This window comes from Chinchilla lanigera, unplaced genomic scaffold, assembly GCF_000276665.1.
Source record: "Chinchilla lanigera isolate Chin_1 unplaced genomic scaffold, ChiLan1.0 scaffold00042, whole genome shotgun sequence".
Lineage (NCBI taxonomy): Eukaryota > Metazoa > Chordata > Mammalia > Rodentia > Chinchillidae > Chinchilla > Chinchilla lanigera.
Genome location: NW_004955443.1, coordinates 9,539,748 through 9,556,831, shown reverse-complemented (window position 1 = coordinate 9,556,831; position 17,084 = coordinate 9,539,748). Strand labels below are relative to the sequence as shown.

The 17,084-nt window shown below is 43.6% G+C and overlaps 1 protein-coding gene across 2 annotated transcripts in view; it reads left to right on the top strand.

Annotated features, from left to right (window-relative positions):
* Window positions 1–16,785, top strand: part of LOC102010528 (chromosome unknown open reading frame, human C4orf19) — an 88,437-nt gene extending 71,652 nt beyond the window's left edge. The window contains exons 1-3 of one of the 2 annotated variants that reach the window (XM_005392013.2): window positions 593–774; window positions 13,386–13,439; window positions 15,086–16,785. In XM_005392013.2, coding sequence (XP_005392070.1) covers window positions 13,408–13,439; window positions 15,086–16,007 — 954 coding nt within the window. In that variant the 5' untranslated portion in view covers window positions 593–774; window positions 13,386–13,407 and the 3' untranslated portion in view covers window positions 16,008–16,785. Of the gene's footprint in view, window positions 1–592; window positions 775–13,385; window positions 13,440–15,085 lie in introns of those variants that run through there. The other variant, XM_005392012.2, reaches the window with a different exon arrangement.
* Window positions 16,786–17,084: the final 299 nt, after the last annotated feature.

Sequence of the window (17,084 nt, the reverse complement as noted above, 5' to 3'; positions counted from 1 at the left end):
AGCCCTTCAAACCGGGCCAGGTTTACTTTGCAGCGTTTGCGTCTCACTTCACACCCTTGTGCCCTCCTCCGCTCACACCATGGGCAGCCACGAGGCTGGGAGCAGCACAGAGGAAGATCAGCCTCCAGAACCGGCCCACCAGGAGGAAGACCTAGACCCTCCACACTCCACGACTCCTTCCTGCCTCGGCCTCTTCCACACAGTGTTGCCCAAACATATAGGGTGGAGGAGACAGACAGCAACTGGGCCTTTGACGAGCGGTGGGTGGACGGAGCCTGTGCAGGGGTGCAGGAGCTCTTCAACTGTGCCAGGCTCTGCCCAGGCTACACAATAAACCAACCCCCTGCCCATCCAGGGCTGCTGAAGGCCCTGCCGTGGCCACCAGGACTTGAAGGTGACAGGTAACTGTCTAAAATATTTACCATGTCACCTGCTCCTAGCTTTGCCACGTGGCAAAGCAACTACTTGTGCCATAGCCTTTGAGTCTTTTTGAGAACCTTTCTCTGCAAAAGTTTAAAATAGAGCAATAACTACTGCATCCTGCCATCTGGTGGTGAATGGATGAACTCACACTTATAAAATTGTGCCGCAGGCCAAGTCAAAAGAAACCGGAACCTTTTGCAAAAGTTACTGGCGCACAAGCTGCATCTTGTGGTGTAATCCAGTGAACTCTGAGAAAAACAGAACCTACCGGGACATAGTGATGAAATGAAAACTGTAACTTCAGCTTTAATGATAGCAACCCTGTCCCACTGTCTAAATGTATAACCTTAGGTGAGTATATAACCTTCCTGTATTCTATAAAATACAGGTCCCCAGACAGGCTTGGTGGTGCACAACTGTAATCTCAGCATTCTGGAGGCTGAGGCAGGAGGATCACCATGAGTTTGAGGCCAACCTGAGCTACATCACGGATTCAAATTCAGCCTCAACTACATAGCAAGACTCTTAACTCAAAAAACCAAAATAATAACAAATAAAACACCGTTCCCATGTAAAAGAACTGTTGTAAAGTTGGCATGAATGAGTATAAAAAGTCCCTGAAACACCTTGGTACATAGTAAACACTCACATACTAGCTACAGTATTTATTATAAATACTGGCAATATGCCAGAGATGATAGTAAATGCTTCACATATTTCTATCCTTTGAATTTTCCCCGAACAGTCCTGATAAGCAGGAACTGTTATCACTCCTTTTTGTAGATTAGATAACTGAAGTTCACAGAACAAAGAAACTTACCTAGAAGTCACCAGCTAAACCAGCCACACTGGTATGCCTTTGTAGTCCCAGCCCTTGAGGAGGCTGAGGCAGGAGACTAGCAGATTCAAGCCTAGTTTAGGGAAGTTAGGGACTTAGTGAGATCCTCTCTCAAAAAAAAAGCAAAATTCCCACATATCATGTAGCACTCTGGGAGACTAAATCAGGAGGGTGGCAATTCAAGCCCTGTGTAGGCAGTTCAGTGACCTAGTGAGCCCGCTTCAAGAGTAAAAATTTTTAAGAGGTCTGGGGACATCACTTAGCACAAAGGCCCTGGGTTCAACCCCAGCACCGTTTAAAATTTTAAAAATCGAAGGCTGGTAAGTGAAGCAAGAACTCAAGTTTGACCTCAGATTATTCACTGACCACTGGGCTGGGCTGCCAGTGTGGCGGGAGGCATCTTCTCAGGGTTTACATAAATTCTATCTGCTCTCTGCCTTTTACCTGTTCCCCTCCTCCCTGCGTGCACATGTGCACACACACACACACACACACACACTGGTAAAATTGAAGCACCCAGGCCCAGGGTGAGCATGGCGCTTGGGATATAGTGGGTGATACATAAACCTGGCCAGACAAGATGATGAGGCAAAGCGTTCCTTTCCCATTACCATTTAGATTTTACATTTATTATAATTGCAGAGAGCTTTGGTATCACAGCCCCCATTTTTCAGAAAAATTAACTGAGGAATAAAGAGATTAAATAACTTACCTACTTCCTCACCATTCATGGTGATAGAGTTGTAGCTGGGATGTGGATTTCTGACACGTAGACACCGACTTCTCTGGCTAAGTTCACCCAAACACCATACTAAAGTACTAGTTTGGGGCATGAACTCCCCTCGTGATAACAGCTATCATCTGTCATCTTGACAGCAGTTTTTTCTAAAGTATTCCACAAAACATAATTTCTGTTGGTTGCTAATAAGTTTGTTATGAAAAAATTTCTGTGCTCAAATAATTTTTTAAAATATTGGTCCAAGCCGTGGGGCCACATGGCATATGAGTGACAGCCCCATTGTGTTACACAAAGTGAAACGGTTCCTCTGTGTAACCAAGAGTGTGTTCATGTTTAATTTCCATTGTTCCAGGCAGAATAGCAGGCAGCCCTTTTTGGAGAGGAATATACTTCTGTACACAAATACCCGGTGCTAGATGTCGCTGACACCTATGGATTGTAGCACATCAACTATTGAGAATCCACAAATTGATTATTTGATGATGCTAATAATAAAAGTTTTCGTATAATCTTTCACGTTCTCCAAAGCAACAGACAGACACTCAGCCCCTTTGGGAGAAAAGCAAACACACGGAAAGAGTTGTCTGTATGTTTTGAAAGCCTGCTTAAAAAGGAGGAAATGGTTTTGCCAAGGAAATAAGCTGGGTCATCTACAGTTTATCTTTTCATCTCATGATGGCGAACCTTTTAGAGCTTTGAATGATAACAAACAGCGTGCTGCAGCATGCATGCCATAGGTTCGCCACCACTGTTCTAGTCCATTTTCACTGATGGCCTGAGTACTGTCTATGAAGCTGGGCCCCCAATCTCTTAATTTCTTCTACAAAGGGAGCCCACAGCACCTGTTCATTATTTCATTCATTCCTCTTGAGTCAGGAGCTCCGAACCTGTACCCATACCCGGTAGTGGCTCCCTAAGTATTTGTCAACTTTGCCTGCCAGCCAGGTTCCAGAAAATCCCGGATTATGTTTTCTAAACACTAGCAAGTAGGTTTTTAAAAAGAGTTGAAATTGAAGCATTTCGTTTTATTGTAACCCTCTTGCAAAGACTCCAGTTACCTTCTGTAAACTCAAACTACTTCCCAGCAGCTGCTTTAAAGTCTCTTTTAACACAACCCTAGAAGCAGGATGTCCTTGACCCTTGGAACTGTGCCAGGGAGGGTTGGCTATTTCCCAAGCTGAGAAGAGGGTACCACAGTCTCTCCCATCCCTCTCAGCTTGTGAACTTGGCCCGTGGTTTGGGTAGTAGAAGTGTGAGATTTGATCATGGAAAGAAATAAACCCTGTACTGGCATAATTTATAAAACCTACACGCCACCCATTTATCCCCCTGTCCCTCACCAAACAATCCTTCATCTGAATGACGTGCTCCGTGTGACCTGGACTTTGGCTGGGAGAGGCATTTCCTGTGAGCAGCCCATGTGCCACTGGGGACACTGACTCTGACCAACACCGGAGCGCTGAAATGAGAGTCCCTCTCAGGATAGAGCGGGAAGCTGGGGACGGCAGCCAGACCTTTATTGCTTCCAGAGTTCTGGTGCCTAGGGCTGTTTGCTGGGCAAAGTGTCTCAAGACATGCACACAGTGACACCCTGTGAATTCAGAAAGCCTGGGGGTTTTGCGTGCTCTTTTCAAAGATCTTTCTCCATGGCCTTCTTTAAACAGAATATCAATGATTTCCTGAAGGTTTGGAGTCCTAATCTGGGGACAAGCAGTATAAAAACTGATGTCAGATCCATGCTTTTTTTAAACCCTCTTAACCTTTTGACATCATTATAGGCTGAACAGAAAAGCTGTAAGAAAAGCACAAAGAACCCCCATATACCCTCTACCAGAACTGCTCTTTTGTAACCCTAATATAAGGGAAGAAAGTAGACAGACTATTCCTCTGGTTCTCATGATCAAGATTAGAAAATGAACGTTGATTTAATACTATTACCTGATCTGCAGAGTTTATGACATTTCTCCCAGTCATGCTAATATTGACCTTTATCAAGAAGCTTGTGTGGCACTTTCACTTGTTACGTCTCATTAGTCTCCTACAATGTGGAATAGTTTCTTTGTCTGTCTTTTTTTTCTTTTTTTCATAAGCACTACATTTTTAAAACAAGTACAGACCAGCTGTTTTGTAGAATGTCCCTCATGGTTCACTGCAGGGTAAGCAATTTGGACAGGAAAATCCCAGAAGGGGTGGTGGGTTCCCAGTGCATTCTGTCAGGATCTCCAATTGATTAGTCTCACTCGCTCCGTGACATTGATCCCCTGGTGAAGATTCAGAGTGCCAGGTGTCGCTGCCATGGAGATACCATTTCACCCGTCAGGGTATTGGGTGGGGGTGTGAGAAGATGCTTTGAGGCTGCCTCTCCTGTTCTGAAATTTTCACCCATTAGCCCCAGTATCCATCATGATTCTTACTTGAATCAGTTATGATGATGAGAAAAGTCAAATGATGAATTTTCTACTTCCATTGTTCCTTGTACACTTGTTAGCAGGATTTCTACTTGTGAGGCAGAGCAGGCCCTTCCCTTATTCTTTATCTCATTGTAGACTAATGAATCTTGTTACATTCAATGAGCTGTAATCCTTTATATTAGTAGTATGTATTGTGATGCTGTAATGGTTCCAGACATGGACAAAGAACCACTCTATCCAGCTTCTGTGCTAAGGGCCTCTTCGTCTGTTCCTGTCACTCTTCACGGTAATAGTGTTTCAAGGCAGCTCTTTCTGGGTGAGATGAACCCTTTCCTGTATCCCTAGGCTTCCTGACGAACACTCTGTCCATTTCTCTGCCTGATTAGAAAACCCCTGCCTCTTCATGGTCCTCCTCCACCTACGTCCCTCCATGTGAAACAGGGTTTTCCTGCACGGAGACTTCACCAGTAATTGATGGGCTTTAGCACTTCCATCTTCAAACACAGGGTTATTTAACTTCAACCCCCAACACAGGCCTCCCTGTCTGGCAGCAGGTGGCTCCAGGAGGGGAGAGACGCAGCCACCCTAATGGTATTTGTTTTTGCCCTGTGTAAACCAAGCGATGGTTGTGAAAGATTCGCCCTTTGCTTCCCTGGTGCTTTTTAATATTACAAACAGAAAGCAAATTTTGATTCTGCTTAGCAATAAAGGGTACCCAACAGCCGAGTTCTGAACTTTAAGCTAGCTGTTAAGAAAGGGAAGCACAGAAGAGCAGACAGACCACTCCTTTGGGCCTCGGCCTTCCTGCGATTAACCTGGATGAGAAGTATGTCCTTTCCGCCCCTGGTCAGAAGAGAAATTCATGCTAAAAGTACCATGTAGGTACGCGGTGACTCTGAAAAAGAGTGAATTGAATTTGCTCTGTCACATCCCGTGAGGAAGGACAGGTGCAGACACAGGCGTGCAGGGACTGGGACCGAATGCGGAGTTCCTCACTGTCCATCAGCAGGTCTTACAGCCTTGGTCATAGAGCTTTCTAGAGAAGGAATGTTGCTGGGGAAGAAAATATGGAGTGGTGAGAGAGCAGAACCTGGAATCAGGAAGTGGCTGTCTCCCCTGGGCTCTACAAGGTGCAGAAGCACGACTCTCAGGTAGGGACAGGGACGACAGGACACCCACGTGGTGTGCCTGAGGGGGAAGTTGGCAGGGGCGGGGACAAACTGAGCTGGGGAGTGGATCCTGAAAGAGGAAAGGCTGTAAAAAAGCCTGGGACTGCGCAGCTCCAAACAGCCCTATAGATCCCGCCTTTTTCGCAGGAGAAAGGAGAGACTGAACGCCACCGCTAATGTCTAAGGAGCAGAGAGTGGTGGTGTGGGAGTCGGGCTCTTAAAGTCCAGCAGTCGTTTCCTCCTGGTGCGGTAGGCTCTGAGGCATCAGCCCCAGCAGCACAAGGTCAGATATAGGGCCGCCAGCTTCAGGCTGATGAGGTGCTCAGGGACAGCCGCTGGAAATCTGTGTTCTCACGCAAGGTGTGGCTCAGGATGTGCCTCCTTCCCTTCTTCCTTCTCCCGCTCTTTTCCTCTCCTTTTTTCGTGCCTTCCCCTTCCTTCTTTCCTTGTCTTTCTTCCCTTCCTCCCTTTCTTCTTCCTTTTCTTTTTTCTCTCCCCACTTATAGCCCATGGACTCATCATCTTAAAGCTGACCTGATGTTTTCCAACGACTCACATTTTACAACAGCTGCACTTACATTATTACAGTCGCAGGCTGCCTTCTTTCTTTCTCAAACACTTCTGAGCCCCTTTTTCCTTTTCTTGGACTTTTTCTTTAATACCCACCCACCCTCCTGCTTGCTTTTTTTGTTTAAAGAGTACTAGATAAGCAAAGGCATTGCAGGCAGGGAAAAGGAAGGATCACAGAGCCAGTGCGGAGAAAGGAGAGAAGGGGACAGGGCGGAGAGGAGTTGAAGCCCACCAACAGGCGCCCGTGACACGTTTTACCTATCCTGTTTGTCAGGCTGACCTATGAGTGACTAGCAGAAAATGGGGGCATAAGTGGGGAGCGGGGGCTGAGAACAAAATCCTGGGCTTTGGAAACTGGGTTATTTCACTGAGAGCACTTCAAGCCCCTCAGTGATTTCTGTCTGTATGCGGCTGGTGTTGTGCCTGGGGCTTATGTCTTTCAGTCCCTATCAGAGTTGATAGAGATACATAATTCGCCCCTTACTCCAGTATCCAAAACTTCTTGGCCTTGTTGATGCTGTGGTTTGTAGGTCATGCCAACTACAGTGTTTTTCATGAGTATAAGGCATACATCTTTTTGAAAATGTGTTAATATGCTCTGTTCAAGCAATGCTAGGTAATACACTGATGTATGCTTATTCTGAATATTAACTTGTGTGCATCCCAACAGTACCATCAGATAGGTGTATTATCCCTGTGCAGAGATGAAGTGGCTGAGGCCCAAAGTCACACAGTGAGCAAGAGGCACAACTGGGCCCAAAACCAGGGATTTCTCTCCCCATCACCTACTCATAACTGCTAGGTGACATGGTCAGCCTGTGACAGATGTCTTGATTCATCACAGCTGCCCCAAAGGCTTATAGGTCCTGCCCTCATTTTTAAGCTGTAGCCATTAGAAAAAAATCCATTGGTTCCACAGAGAGCTGTTACATGTGCCTGGTGCAGGCCCTGTCCCCAGGGCTGGGAATCTGTTAGCAGAAAGGCTCCGCCTCAAAGCGCTCCCTTTGTGGTGGACAGGGTGGGTCAAATTCAAACCTGCTATTAAATGTCCAGCAGTAGTAGCACCTTCTAGGGAGGAAAAGGAAGGACAGTCAGGAAAGAAAGGTGAGAAATGATGCTTGAGTGGCCTAATAGACTCTCAATTGATTTGTTAGTCTTCCCAAGAAGAGTTAAACAAGGGATTTGGTGCCCAAGAATGAAATGACTTGTAGATGCCATTATTCCCTGGGCTGCATAAAGAAATTACTACAGATTTGGGGATTTAAACCAAAGTTACTCTCACATGGTCATAGGAGCCAAAATTCTTGAAATTGGTGTTGTCATGCTGAAATGAAGCTGTTGCTGGGGCCACACTCCTTCTGAGGCTGTAGGGGTGAATCCCTTCCTTGCCTCTTCCTTGCCTTGTGGCCAGTTTACCCTAATCTCTGCTAGGTGGAGACATTGTCTCCCTCTCTGCTGTGAACAAACCTCCCTCTTATAAGCAGACATGGAATTGTACTCGGAGTTGACTAATAACTCAAATAAATCTCTCAAGATTCTTAATTTAAACACAGCTTCACATCTGCAGAGACTTTGTTTTTTCTTGTAAGGCAGTTCACAAATTCAGGGATTAGTGCAGAGATCTCTTTTAGGAAGCCATTTTCAGCCTATACCAGGTTACTTGTGGATTTTATTTTTCAGTGTGGTAAATATGGTCCCCTGTAGCCAACTAACCAATCTATTACCCTTTGGTGCCTAGTGTTCCATTTTTAGAACACCGTAACAATAGAACATAATTAAATTTTTTCTCTTCAAATTAAATTTTTTTTCTTGTTGTTCCTTCAATTTTTCTAGGTATCATATATGAATTTCTTGTAAAGATTCAAAACATTGCAATCTTTACCATAAAAGGTTTAATTATTTTATTTTAATAAAGAAATTTTAGGGCCAGCGGGGTGGTGTACACCTGTAATCCCAGCACTCAGGAGGCTGAAATAGGAGGACTGTTGCAAGTTTGAGACCAGCCTGGGCTACAAAGTGAGTTCAAGTCCAGCCTGAACTGCATAATGAGACCCTGTCTCAAAAAAAGAACAAAAAAGGGGCTGGGGATTTAGCTCAGTGGCACAGCGCCTGCCTGGCAAGCACAAGGTCGTGAGTCTGATTCCTGGTACTGGAAAAAAAAAAAAAGGAAATTTTATTAAAAGTGGTATCAAATAAACATTAGCAGAACAGTAATTTACACAAGACTACATAATTAATATTATGTAATTACATATTTGAACTAAGAATTTTTTGGCAAGGAAAACAACAAATCTTTTCAGCCTTGATTTTTTAAAGTCTATTTCTTATGTTCTAATAAGAAAAGTGATACCAAGTACCTGCTTGATTATTCTAAAAAGTGATACCAAGTACCTGCTCTGTAGACCAATAGAAAAATGACAAAACTTAAACAAGTACCATTTTCAATGGATCATTACTCAGTAAAAAATTAAAATATGCAAAAATTACAACTACCACCATATCACGCATATACTTCCTTCACCCAGACACTGCATGTGTAAAGTGGAAAGAAAAATTATATTGCATTCATGTTTGATTCCATTTTAAATCTTTCCATGGACTTGAAAAGAAACAGAATCCCTGAAGGCTTTCACACATTGCATACACTCACAAGCTTTTTCTCTAGTGAATACATTAATAAAGGGGAAAAGAACTAGAGTGAGCCAGGGCTTTAACACATAGATTAAGGTCATAGTTGTTTTTTTTTTTTTAATTTTTTATTTTAAAGAGTAAAAGAAGGATAACGTAATAATAGGAGGGGCTTACCAAATTACAGACAAAGTGGTAGGAAATTATCAATGGTTACTGTTTTACATATTGTTATCTACAAGACAGTTTCTCAGGAAAACAAATAGACAAATAATAGTGAGTTACAGACAAAAGGGGTAGGAGATTATCAATAGTTGTACTATACTTTGATATCTTCAAAGTGGCTTCTAAAGAAAATAAATAGAGCTATAGATGATTGACCAATTGAATAATCATTAACTATTCACAGTAGTTGTAGGAAACACATAATAATAAACATACATCCATTTATGAAATAGGATAGGAACAATACAAACATTACAGAGTTATGGATAGATTAGTAGGAAAATATCAATAGCTGCTGTAATACTTGATGGTATCTTCAAAGTGGTTCTCAGGAAGACAGAGATACGCAAGAAGGATCTAACAAGTAGTTATAGCCTAAGGGTTGTGAAAAATAGTGTATTACCTCCTCACCAGTGACTTCTTTCACTGAGGTGTGATGGCTGGAAGAAAGGCCAGGATTGCAAAGGTCCGAGAGACTTGCACCTGTGTTTGGCAACAGGCTATTTTCTTGTTCCTCCATAGTCATGATTACCTGGGGCTCCTCCATGGAGATGACAGTCTAACCAGAGGGAGAAAGCAGAGTATGCCCCGGGCCCCCACATTCCTGTTGGACTAACTGATAGGATAGGTCTGAGCTTTGGGGCCTCCACTTCAGAGGGCAGACCGATCTCCAGTGGTCATCTTTGCACTCAGAGCATGGCCCAGGGGGCCTCTTAGGGCAGTTCCTCTTGAGGTGGCCTGGCTTTTAACAGTGGTAGCAGATGAATGCAGTCATAGAGTTCTTCTTTGGGCCCCAGGAATCAGACTTTGGGTCTGTTTCTCTTAGTGCTGCAGCAAAAGCAGCTGCTAAGGTCATAGTTTTTATCCAGTGTGAATCCATTTGTGGACTTAAGAAGAACAAGAACCCCTGAAGGCTTTCCCACACTCTTTTCCACATTCTTACCATACTGATTATACTGTGTGAGTTTCTCTCCAGTGTGAATTATTTCATGGACTTGATAAGGTCCAAAATTCCTGAAAGCTTTTCTGTATTCATAGGGTTTCTCTCTAGTGTGAATCCTTTTCTGAACTTTGAAAGAACTAGGGTCATTAAAGAAGTTCCACACCTGCCTAGTGTGATTGATTCCCAGGATCTCAGGATCTGGATCTCAGGATCAGGATTCAGCAGATCCTGAGATCTTCTGGGAGGGATCCAGCAGGTCCTGAGATTGATTCCCACTACCAAAAAAAAAAAAAAAAGATTTCAAGGAGTTCCCATATTCTTTACATACAGTTTCTCTCTTATATGAATCCTGCCATGTATTCTAAAGGGCCTAGAATGTGTGAAAACTTTTCCACAATGTTTACCATTATAGGGTTTCTATGTGAAATTTCCTGTGTGAATCTTACTAAGGGCTTAAAAATGACCAGAATGTGCAAAGGCTTTTTCCACATTCTTCATATTCAAGGGGCTTCTCTCCAGTGTGAATCCTTCATGAACTTTAAAAGAACCAGGGTTACTGAAGAATTTCTGACATTCTTTACAAAGATATGGTTTCTCTCCAGTGTGAATAACTGTTTTATGTCTTCAAATGGTCCTAGCATGCGTGGAAGCTTTTCTACAGTTTTGACAATAATATGGCTTCTCTGCAGTGTGAGTCCTTTCATGTGATAGAAATGAACTGGAACTGAAAAAGTCCATTCCACACATCTAACATTTATAAGGTCATTCTCTAATATGCAGTGTCATGTGTCTTATGTGATTTTTAAAAGAAATGATTGGTTTTCTACATTCATTACAGTGGTATGTTTTCTCTGTCATGTGATTCCTTTCATGCTTTTGAAAGCAGTGGTGATAACAGGACCTAACTACCTTGCTTATAGGTATATGATTTCTCTTCATATTTCTGATTCTCATATGGTTTGTATCCAGTGTAACTATGCACCTATTAAGAGATAAGTGACACATGGAGAGTATTCCAGAAAACTTACCCTCATATGGTTTTACTGCAGTAGGAATCTTCTTACTAAGACTAACATTTGAAAAGAATAACAAAGCTCTTTACTTTCACAGGCTTCCTGTACATTATTATTCATCAATTAACCATGTTTCCCAGTCAATGAGGCAGGTTTCATGTGTCTGTAGTCCCACCTACTCAGGAGGCTGAGGTGAGAGGGTCCCCTGAACTAAGACATTTGAGATCATCCAGGGAAACCCAAGACCCCATCTTAAATTTTCTTCCTTGTTTCTATATCAACCTTCCAAATTATTGTCTTCCAACTTTCTTTTAAGAAAAATCAAGCTTAAAAAAATTTCTTACATCAATCTCTATGAAGTTTCTTCTAGGAGGGATCCAGCAGAGCTTACTCCTCTTCAGTGAAGTCCACAAATATATCCTCCAAGATCACTGAGTCCTTTTCCAGTTTTCAAGTAAATTTTTCAAGATTCTTAACATAAACACAGCTTCACATCTGCAGAGACTTTGTTTTTTCTTGTAAGGCAGTTCACCGATTCAGGAATTAGCACAGAGATCTCTTTTAGGAAGCCATTTTCAGCCTATACCAGGTTATACCAGGCCTCTCCATAGTTCCCACGGTCAGTGAAGGTCACAGTTGCACTGCTAGAGGTACCCAAAGTTCTTATGGTAGAGGGAGACACATTAGCAATATCATTTGGTCAGATTGTGATCTCCATGAATTGTGATGAGCAATACACCACAATCTGTTAATTCTTAAAAAGCAACAGTTGTTTTCCCTGTGGAGAAATGCTTATAAGGTAGCATCCTACAAAATTTATCCATGATTGAATGAAGAAAGGAGATAGAATGAAGGAGGCAGAGATATCCAGCAACAACTGATATCTGCCGGGTGTGCATATTTTTTAGAGCCAAAGGGACTTGGGCTTGGCATATTTGTGATAATTACATCTAAATGCATCGACTTGATTAGCTTAGGAACTGCCTAAAGGATTGGTGCAGCATATTTTCAGGGTATCTGGGTGGGTCGTGAAGGTGTGACTTTGAGTACTGTGTCTGGTCCCTTGTCCTTCCCTCTCTGGCACTGTTCTCCTGCTCTGCTCCCTGGCTGCCATGAACTAAGCAGCTTTGTTCCACCATGATGTTCCTGCCTTGGCACCAGTCAACCGTGTACTAAGTCCCCTTAGTATCACCCCTTAGAATCACGAGCTAAATGGAACCTCTTCTCTATGTTATAAGTGTTGGGTACTGTGTCAATACCAACAAGCAATAAGCAATAAAAAAAGCTGGCTAATACAGATGTTTGTCTTTTTTAAAAGCGTAAGTGTTAGAAATAAAGACTGGCTTAGAAATTCTTCCATATAAATTTTTTAGGGCTTTCTAGATAGATGAAAGTGTTCAGTTTTACATGAAGAAATTTTGTTCAGAGGAATATGGGATGGGACAATCCAGCTTGGAAAAGAGAAGGGGACATTGTGTAGATGAGAACTGAATCTGTCTTTGCGAGGAAACCCCAGAGATATTTCTTTGACCTACAAGAGAACAGAGTTCATGAATCATACCTGGATTACTTCAGTAATGGGAAACATATACATCTGTATAAAGAAGGTTCTGCCTTCCATGGAGTAAATAGTAGCTTTGTTCCATAGAGTACTGTCTGCCATGATGTCTTCCTTGCCACAGGCCCAAAGCCATGGTACAGGCAGCTATGCACTGAAACCTCTGAAACCATGAGCCAAACTAAACCTTTCCTCCTTTTGTTTATGTCAAGTAATCTGTCACATCATCACAAACTAATACATATAAAGAGGGAAGGCTTATTTGGGCTCATGTGGTCAGTTGGCCCTGTTGGTTTGGACATGTGATGGTACAACATGTGGTAGAGGAGGCCTGCTGCTCTCTTTGTGGCAACTGGGAAGTAAAGAGAAAGAAGAGTAGCCCAGATCCCAATATCTACTTTGGAGACATTTGCTGGAGCATCCCATCAGACCTAGTAGCTAACCCCTAGCAAGAAGTCATCTCAGAACTTTTTATAACTCCTGCTGCTCTGCAGTGGGCCGTGCCCTAGAAAGTTTCCTGGGTCCTCCATAAAAGGTAATGGATGAGACAGAGGATAGGCCCATTCTCTGTCTGGCGTTCTTGCACCCATATTGTACTCATCTGTACAAATGGGGATAGAATACATAACTCATAGGATTGGGGGCAGGGTCTGGCACAGAGTCAAGTATCAATAACATTTGAGAACTCTGAATTCGCCACTGGAGAGGTGACATTGTTCTGGGTATCCCTGCCCTCCCTGGTCTGTGTGTCACCCTTTGCTGAAATCTGCAACTCTGAATTTTGGGCATTTAGAGAAATAAAAGCCAACTGAATTCCCGCTGTGATGCCATTCATGATGTTCTCCCCTTTCTATACTTTCTTTTCCAGATGGTAACAAGAAAAAATCCAGATGGGGTGCAAGTGCTGTAAAATGATACAAAGGTAAAGCTGAACAAAGCCTTCATCCAAACTGAGGAATCTGTGATTTTTAAGTCACTTTTAAGGACCACGGATATAGCAGCAGTTCAAAAGTAATAAGAATATCATCAAAACATGTTATATACATGTATGAAAATACCCTGTTGAAATCCAATATTTTATAAAATTAACAGGCACTAACAATGTATTAAAATAATAATAATGATGATAACAAGGGCCAAGAGTGCATTCAGTGCATTTATTTGGCCTGGTGCTCAGTCAGTGCTGCTGTTCATTAAGCATCTGGCGTAATTTTTATGTCAGAGGACGTGTGACCTAGATTTGTGAACTTTTGCTTACGGTGCTGAGAATGGGGAGAACGCTGTCATTCTCTGAGACTAGGTTTGGTTTGGATCAAATATCCATTTCCCCAAAGAGCGTCCATGGAAAGAAGAGCCTGGTTTTCAGAGGACGCCTCAAACTGGACCAGTGAAAATACCGCCCACCCCACCCCGACCCCCGTCACATCTGTACTGTTAGTTCCGTCTGAATTACATTTCAGAAAAACGTAAGACGAATCGTAAAACAAAGGAAGTAAGTTAACTGATGATCTTGCTTCCTTAACAAGCACTCCAGACATAGGCATCTATGTTTTACTCTACCATCCTCATGGGATGTTTGGCTTTACTCAGAAAATATTTATTATGTCAGGCATGCCGATGTGTACCCGTAATACCAGCACTGGAGAGGCTAAAGCAGGAGGATTTCTATCAATTGAGACCAGTCTGGGCTACACAAGTTCACAGCCAGCCCATAATCCATAGTGAGACCCTGTCTCAAGAACAAAACAAAAAAAGAAAATATTTATTATAAGTATAATCAATCCCCTATAACCATGGGTACCAAATTCATAGAACCAATCACAGACAGATCAAAAATATTCTGAAAAAAATTACATCTGTACTGAACACATACAGACTTGGTTTTTGTTCGTTTGTTTGTTTGTCTTTTTGAGACAGAGTCTCACTATGCAGTTCAGGCTGGCCTTGAGCTATGTAGCCCAGGTTGGTCTCGAACTCCTGCCTCAGCCTCCCAAGTGCTAGGATTACAGGCATGTGTCACCACACCTGGCCAGACTTGTGTCTTTTTATTTCTCCCTAAGTAATACAAAGTGGTAAGTTTTTACATAGCATTTACATTGTAATGCAGAAATGATTGAAGCATAAGGGAAAATATGCATAGGTTATATGTACATGCTGCTCCGTTTTCTGCAGACAATTTGAGCATGTACAGACTTTGATGTCTGAAAGGCCCTAGAGGCAGTTCCCCACAGATACAGAGGGACAACTTTTTATGCTACTACAGATTTCACACTTACCGTTTTAATGACTGCGTAATATTCGGTTGCAGAGATGTATTTAATCCCTTCTCTCCCTCTTAGAGGACATTTGCTTCCCTTTTTTATCTTAAACTTTCATTAACCACCTTGTACTTTTCCCTTCCCCTCCTTTTGGAATTCTTCTTAAGCTCTCTTTCCAGTGGCGGTACATTTTTTACACCAAAAATTTAGACGCACAGAGGTTTAAAAAAGTAATTCCAGGCACCCGTGCGCACTCTCGCTCCGCCAGCGTGATGCAAAACTGATTGATTTCCACTCCTCTCACCCCCAGCTACCTCTTTGACGCAGCCCAAGCACCGTCCCCTGACTATGTCAACGAAGTAAGCAGCTACAAGCTGGATGAAGAGCACACTGTTAAGTTAAAAGGCAGTCGGAGCAGCGAGGTTTTGGTGCATAAAAACGCCCTCTGGAGTGAGGGCGTGGGGAAGACTGAAAGCAGAGGCCTGGAGGCTGGCCCACAGGAGCCCTGCGGGTCCCGCCGAGGATCCCTCCCTCAGGGGGACCCGGGAGGGGGGCTCTGCGCCAAGCCCGGAAGCACCGCCAACGGCATCGGCCCCGGTGCCTCTCCGCAACCCTCTGGGAACCCCCAGCCTCACCCGGAGGACACGGGCTCTTGGGCGGGCACTGCAGACAGTGCTCACCCAGCTCAGCCCTTCCTTGAAGGCAGGGACACGGGGAGCCAGGACTGTGTGCTGCCCTCCTCGGGAGAGACTCCAGCCGTGGACAGAGGAGACTGCACGGCTCCTGATGCTGCAGAGAGTCCAGTCTTGGAGGAACAAGCCCATGTCCTCCAGCTGCCAGTCCCGGATTACCCTCAGCTGTGGGACCCTGCTGCGGACAGCGAGGAGCAAGAAGAAAAGGACTGTCTTTTTGAGACTCATGCAGAGGATGAGCCTCTGGCAGAAATTCACCCCAGAGTGGGCGAGTATGAACTGAATATTCCCTTCCCCCTGAAAAGGAGCTGGGAGTCCTTAAATGAGGCTGTAGCAACCGAGGTTCTAAGTATCTGCTTTAGCGAGAAGGGTCCGGCTCATGCCATGCCAGTAGCTGATTCCAGAACCAAGCGGACGGATACCCAGGGCTCCCAGGGAGACAGCGAGGAGGAGGTGGGGGACGAGGATGAGGCAGTGGCGGAAGCCCTTGCAGCGTTAGAAGCGGCTACTGCAGGAGAAGATGTGGATGAGGCAGATTAGAAGGCAGAATTGGTGTGGGCAGGTGAGCCAGTGCCATGCTGAGCAAGGGGAAATGCCTTTGCTCCTTGGGCCACAACTGATCATTTGCCAGCACGCTCTGGTGTGACTCAGGGGTTGTGGTTGTTTACCTCCAGCATCTGTTCTGAGGGTGAGTGCCTGGGCTGCGCTGCTTGCTAAATAGTTGTGGAATCACTGTGTGAACGGGCCCTCATTCAGGACACCAGGATAAAGACCAGAGTGAGCAGCTGTGTTCCCGTAGAAATTGAGCACTTGGCTTGCCAATGGTCACAGCCCTTGGGAACATCTGGTACAGATGTTGTGAGAATGCTGTGACATCCCCGCTCCTAGTCCCAAGGGCATATAATCCCTGAGCATCCTGTTGGACTGTAAATTCTTTACCTTGCTTGTGAGAGCCAAATGTCCCCAACCTAGAAAAGGGAACTACCCCTTCAAAGTGCCTAACGCGTTCAGGGGCAATTACCCAGGGAATTAATAACTAACCACTTGTTGGACACAAGTTAGGTTGAGCAGCTTTCAGGAGGAGCGGAAGTGACCAGTAAACAAATGGTTAGTCTTTTGGTAAAGCACCTCGACCTTAACATTTTTTACATTGTGACTTTTGAAAAATCTCCTTTGAGATTGGGGAGAGTGGGCAAAATAATTCTTAAAACTTCTTGTGTCATATTTTGGCTTTAAGTTCATGGGTCTTTGGAATAGCAAAACTATATATGGAGTGTTTGAAGCCATTAAATATCTGATCTTAATTAAAATATAACAACTCCCTTGTCTCTCTGTATGGACTTAGAGGTGGTTCTGACATAGCTCCTTGTAGAACTGAGAAGAGTTAAGATGGTAAAAATTGTGGAGAAAAAAGATAGACATGCCAGACATTTTCGTTTGGTATTTTGCAGCCTAAGCCCTAAAATTTAACTGACTTTCGGCAATTAATTCATCTTTTCTCATTGCCTATTAAGTGAAAGCCTGATATGTACTGTAAACATTTACACACTTGCCTGGTACACAGTAGGTGCTCAGAAATGATGCCTTTTTTTTTTTTCTTTTCTTTTTTTTTTGTCT